Genomic DNA, 5258 nt, shown 5'->3' on the forward strand with positions numbered 1-5258 from the left:
TATGCATTTGAAAGCACTTCCCACAGATGAGCAAGATGCCTTCTGTGCCTGCATTAATCTGTGAGGTCACACAGAAGATCTTATGTCCTTACCTGTGGGCTCTTGTGGTGTTAGGACCTGGTGAATCTCCTTACCCTCACTTTGTGGTCAGCTCTCTGACTCTAGTACTGGCAGTGCTCATCTGCAGAGACAAAATGACCACCCCAGTTTGCTTTATTCAGCTTGACAGTGGTGTCAGGGGCCTGGTGGTGTAGGACAGGCGTGCTGGCAAGTCGCTGTGAGGTGAGCTGTTGCTGCTATTGCTTGCTCTGCGGCCAAACAGTGGACTTCTGTTTCCAAGGCTGAGAAGCCCCAGCCTCTTTCCAAGCTGTGACTGTTTGAAAGCAAGCCTGGACCCAGCTGGGTGAGTGATGTGTGCAGTCACCGGTGCGGTTTGCCCACGTTGCTAGATGAAGCATACCAGACACATTGGCAAGGCGCGCGTGGTGAGGTCTGTCAGTGACCTTCAGCAGAGTAATCCCAGCATGGGCTCAGCAAGGCAGCGACAGGCTTGACTTCTGTCCTAGAATAACAGGAGGGGCACAGCAATTAGCTGACTTTGGACCCATCGCACCATATTGAGGGGGGAACGCATTCCATTTGCTGAAGTAAATTAGTCTACTAAAGTGAATTACCTGAAAGCTGGTGGGGGACCTTCCCAGCCCCCCCATCTCTGCCTCCTCCCTGACCTCCACACACTTTCCATGTGCAAGTTAGCTCTGACTGCTGCACTTTTCATTGGTCTTGGAAGAGTTCCACAGCATTATTCCAACAGCGCTGGAGAAAATGTACTCCAATGAAAAATTTAACAACATGGATTTTTTTTTCATTAAGCTGCAAAGAGAGGGATAAGTTCCTTGGAGTTTTGTATTTTTTATCACCAACACGTTGGCTGAAGAGAGAATAGTTAGAGCTGTTACATGCTTTCCAACGTGGAGCCTGAATTTCTTGGCTTCCCAAGGAACGTTTGCTCTTCGAGGAAGCGTTTTCAGTGCTATCAGTTTAAGAATAGCAATCTTCTTCCTTACATCTCAAATTTCAGAGGTATGGCTAATCTTTTAGTGTGTGGGCAGTATGGAGATATTTTTTAGTGATGAAATACTGCTCTTCTGCTGAAGAAAGAATAACATAGCACCTCATTCTACAATTTATTTTTTTCTAACCAAGATGAATTCATGAATAAAGAAATTAATATTTTGAATGTGGCCTCTTAGCCCTCAGTGCATCAGTTCTGTATGATTCTGAAGGGAACTGCACTGCTAAAATAGTTCAAGTGGCAAATTGCTCCCTGGCTACAACTTGAAGCATCAAAACAAAACCCTACAGTTTCACTGCTGCCTTCCAACAATAGAGGCAGTGCTGCAGCTTGGGGGAGATTTCCATCATGGAAACGGTAGAGCCAGCACAGCTCGCTCCCATAGAGCAGGCAGGGGCAGTGCCAGCTTTACAGGAGCAAAGCAGCACAGCTGCCCAGGATTGTGCAGAGTAAAGGTTGCAGAGCAAAGAATTTAATGCTGCACCCTTTACTCGGGACGTAAGCTTTGCAGCAGGACCTTGCCCCTAGAGGAGTTTTCTATCTGGAGCAGCTGTGAGGGCATTTCACATACCTTGGAGCATCTCATAAGGGATATTTGAACCAGAGTCATTACCACTTTCAGGAGACAGGCACCAGGAGTTGGAATCTGCATGAAAAGCTGTCAGATTGGCACATCCAAGTAAATCCCTCTCATTGGGGCAGAGGTTGACCCTCCTGCACGCCCCATGCCAGCCTCCTCATTGCCCTGAAGCGATGGCACTTCACCCTGCAGCAGGAAGAGAGAGCTTTCTAGTCCTGGCTGTGAGGGCAGGAACAACTCTGGCCAGCTTTTCTCTGCTCCTGCCCTCAGCATGGGTCTCCCCAAGGAACAGAAAGAACACTGCAAGGAAGCCAACTGCTATTTGTGCTTGTTTTAAGATACAATTGGCTCAGCTGCATGTCCCTGCCAGCCTTGTTTAAGGAGGTTTTAATAGTGTCTTCTCTTTAGTTTTGTGTACAAGATTAGGAAGTTTTCATCTGTGCCTTTAAAAAAAAAAGCCCACATCCCTGCCAAGATGTATTAGGAGAGCTGCTAAAAAGGAGTCATCCTGTTCCAGGACTGCTCAGCTTATGTAACAGGGAAATCCTAACTAGCAGATTCTCCCCCCGTGTGCTGTCGGCAGGCACGTGCCATTTCAGAGTTTTCAGCTGCTTGATTGATACTTTGGATCATGTCTGCTGCTGTTTTATTTAGATGTATTTACAAATATATTCTCCCCCATATCCGTTTGTACAGGCTGTGTAATGCTATTATAAAACGCAGTACAGACCTCACCTCACCAAAAGGATCTTTAAATAAAATGTATTGTAAAGTGCCAAATACAGTTGTTTTAAAAAAGACAGTTCCAATTAAAACAGGTACTTGGCTGCCGCAGGGGCAGCTTTGCACACCGGGACGTTTCCAGCACGAGTCTTTCGGGCAGGAGATCCCCTCTAGCTCTCCAGTTTCAAGTCCAAAGGCTTTAGGAAGTGCGGCAGAGGCAGATCGTCCAGAGCCTCGGGGAAGTGCTCGGGTGCAATGGTCCTGATCAAGACACGCATGGCTCCGACAAACAGTGACAGGGGAGCCAGGCCCACCAGGCAGCGGAACCGGCTCTCCCCCAGCAAGTCCTGCCACCGCTGCCGGTCATCCAGCAGTTGTTGCTTCATAGCGAACCGCAGGTCCTGAGGCACGAAGAGGAAGAGGCAGTCGAGGCAGAGCAGCTTGGCACGCATGTTGGCCGCCGGCGCTTGGTCTACCTGCTGCAGCAGGGTGTCCAGGGGGGTGTTCCCCATGGCATCACGCAGGCAGGGCGATGCGCCGTGCCCCAGCAGCAGCAGCAGGCACTCAGGCCGCACCAGCTCACAGGCCAGGTGCAGGGCTGTCTTGCCGCCCTCCACACGGCTGCAGCCCCGGCGGTCCAGGTGGGCGGCCCGCTCTGCTGGTGGGAAGGCCTGCACGGCCTTGAGGATGCGGAAGAGGATGCGGATGCGGTTGTAGCGGACGGCCATGGCCAGGTGAGGGGCCGAGGCCTGGCAGCAGCTGAAGCTCTGGCTGGGTACGGCCAGCGCGCTCTGAGGGAACTTAGCGAGCAGGTGCCGGGCGTAGGGCTGGTGGTCGTGCACCAAGGCATACAGCAGCGCCTCGGAGGGCGAGTAGAGGCTCACCTTGCCCCCGTCCTCCCAGTGGAAGACCTCCATGGTCCGCATGTCCTCCAGGAACCAGACGGGCAGCAGGTCGCGCACCGCTTGGTAGAAGGCGAAGGACGATTTCTTGCACTGCTTCTGCGACTGGGCGCCCCGGCCGCCGACCCACCGCAGGCTCCAAGGCATGGCGGGGGGCTTCCTCCCGGCCCGGCGAGCAGAGACCGCATCGGCACCGACCTGCGGGAGCGGAGTGCCGTGAGAAGCCGGGCAGCCGGGGCCGCCTCGCCGCACCCCGGAGAGCGGAACCCTCCTCCCCCCACGTCTGCGGTAACCCGGCGTCTTCTCCGCCGCCCCCCTTCCCTCCGACCCCCGCCGCTCGGGACGCCCTCCCGCTGCCGGCTCCGCGCCGCACTCACCTCGCCGCTGACTTCCGTGCCGGCGCGTCGCGGTGGGAGCAGAGCGCGGCGCGGCGCCGCCGGGGCCTTTTATCCCCACCCCCCGCCCCGGGCGGTGAAGGTCGGTCAGGACCCGGGAACTGTCCATCCGCCGCCGATTGGCGGCAGCCCCGGCCCCCCGAGCGCCCATTGGCTGCGGGGAGAGGACGGGGCGCTGCACCGCCGCGTGCGTCACGGGAGGCAAAGTTCCAAGAAACTTGGGAGGGCGCGCGGAGGGCCGGGGGGCGGGGAGAAGCGCAGGGGGCGGGCCGGGCGGGCCGGGGGATCCCGGCTCTGCGGCTGAGGCCTCGCGGGGGGCTGCCGGTGCCCAGGTGTGCCCGACGCATCCGCGCCGTGCGTAACCTGCCGTGGTAATTGCGGCCCCTTCCGGGACTGCTCTGTGTCGGAGGAAGAGTGTGACCTGCGCCCTGACACAGCCTGCAGTGACAGAGCCTGATAGCCCGGCACGGTTTGAGTGTGACCATGATGTGTATGTTACGTGTGGACACACCGACAGGGCTTGTTTGTTTGCATTCCCGCCTGGGTTTAATCACTTTGGATTAAGTAACTGATCTTATTACTTATCTGGCTATGAGAGGGCTTATCGCAGGTTGCTTGGCACATGATGGAGACACAACTGGTTGTCAGCACAACTCTGACACGTCCTCTTGCAGCTCCTTCTCCTTTGCCTTCCTCCAGCACATCGAGCCTTCCATTTTGGAGAAGAGAAGGCTCTGGGGAAACCTCATTGTGGCCTTGCAATGCTTGAAGGGAGCATAAAAACAGGAGGGGGAACAAACGGCTGTTTATGAGGGTGGATAGTGATAGGACAAGAGGGAAGGTTTGAGACAGGGGAGGTTTAGGTTAGATATTAGGAGGAAGTTTTTCACTCAGTGACACACTGGAACAGGCTGCCCAAGGAAGCTGTGGATGCCCCATCCCTGGAGCCCTTCCCCTCCTCTTTATCTAGTGAGGATGTATCAAGCTGTAGCCCAATATGTAGTATGAATTTAGGAGGCATTCAAGGCCAGGCTGGATGTGGCTCTGGGCAGTCTGGTCTGCTAATTGGTGACCCTGCACACAGCAGGGGAGTTGAAACTAGATGATCATTGTGGTCCTTTTCAACCCAGGCCATTCCATGATTCTATGATTCCTCCATCCAGTGAGCAGCATAAGGCCGCTCGCTGCCCCAAGGCCCACGTGGCACAAAGGGGAAAGCTCTGCAATGGGTGCAGTGTGTTACCTGTGGTAACATATTGGCCAGTGACTTAATGGGCACGATTGTGGGTGTTATTAAGGGCAATATCAGAATAGCCAATGTGAACAACGTTGTTGAACGTAGTTAATGTTTAGCATTGCTCTTGAGTAGGAGATAAAGAAAGGGCGATTAATGCATCCCTCAGTTCTGAAGAGGCAGAACAATGAGGGTGTCAGGCTTTCTGAGCTAGTCTGGTGCTGAACGTTTACCAGTTCCCCCTATTGCAAGCAGGCTCAGGACCAAAGTTCAGCAGCATTTGGACACAGCCCCCAGGCCGCAATGCTGGAGTGGCAGAGCTGCAGGTTTGCTTTAAGCCCCTGGAGGC

At 54.5% G+C, this 5258-nt stretch overlaps 1 protein-coding gene across 1 annotated transcript; it reads right to left on the bottom strand.

The window, feature by feature from the left end:
* Window positions 1–2294: 2294 nt before the first annotated feature.
* On the bottom strand, window positions 2295–3827 carry ANKRD9 (ankyrin repeat domain 9). The gene is made up of 2 exons (XM_048948207.1): window positions 3658–3827; window positions 2295–3478 (listed from the first exon to the last, which is right to left on the bottom strand). Exon 2 carries the CDS (start codon window positions 3425–3427, stop codon window positions 2549–2551), a length of 879 nt encoding a protein of 292 aa, XP_048804164.1. The 5' UTR covers window positions 3428–3478; window positions 3658–3827; the 3' UTR covers window positions 2295–2548.
* Window positions 3828–5258: the final 1431 nt, after the last annotated feature.

Source organism: Lagopus muta, chromosome 6, assembly GCF_023343835.1.
Source record: "Lagopus muta isolate bLagMut1 chromosome 6, bLagMut1 primary, whole genome shotgun sequence".
Taxonomy (NCBI): domain Eukaryota; kingdom Metazoa; phylum Chordata; class Aves; order Galliformes; family Phasianidae; genus Lagopus; species Lagopus muta.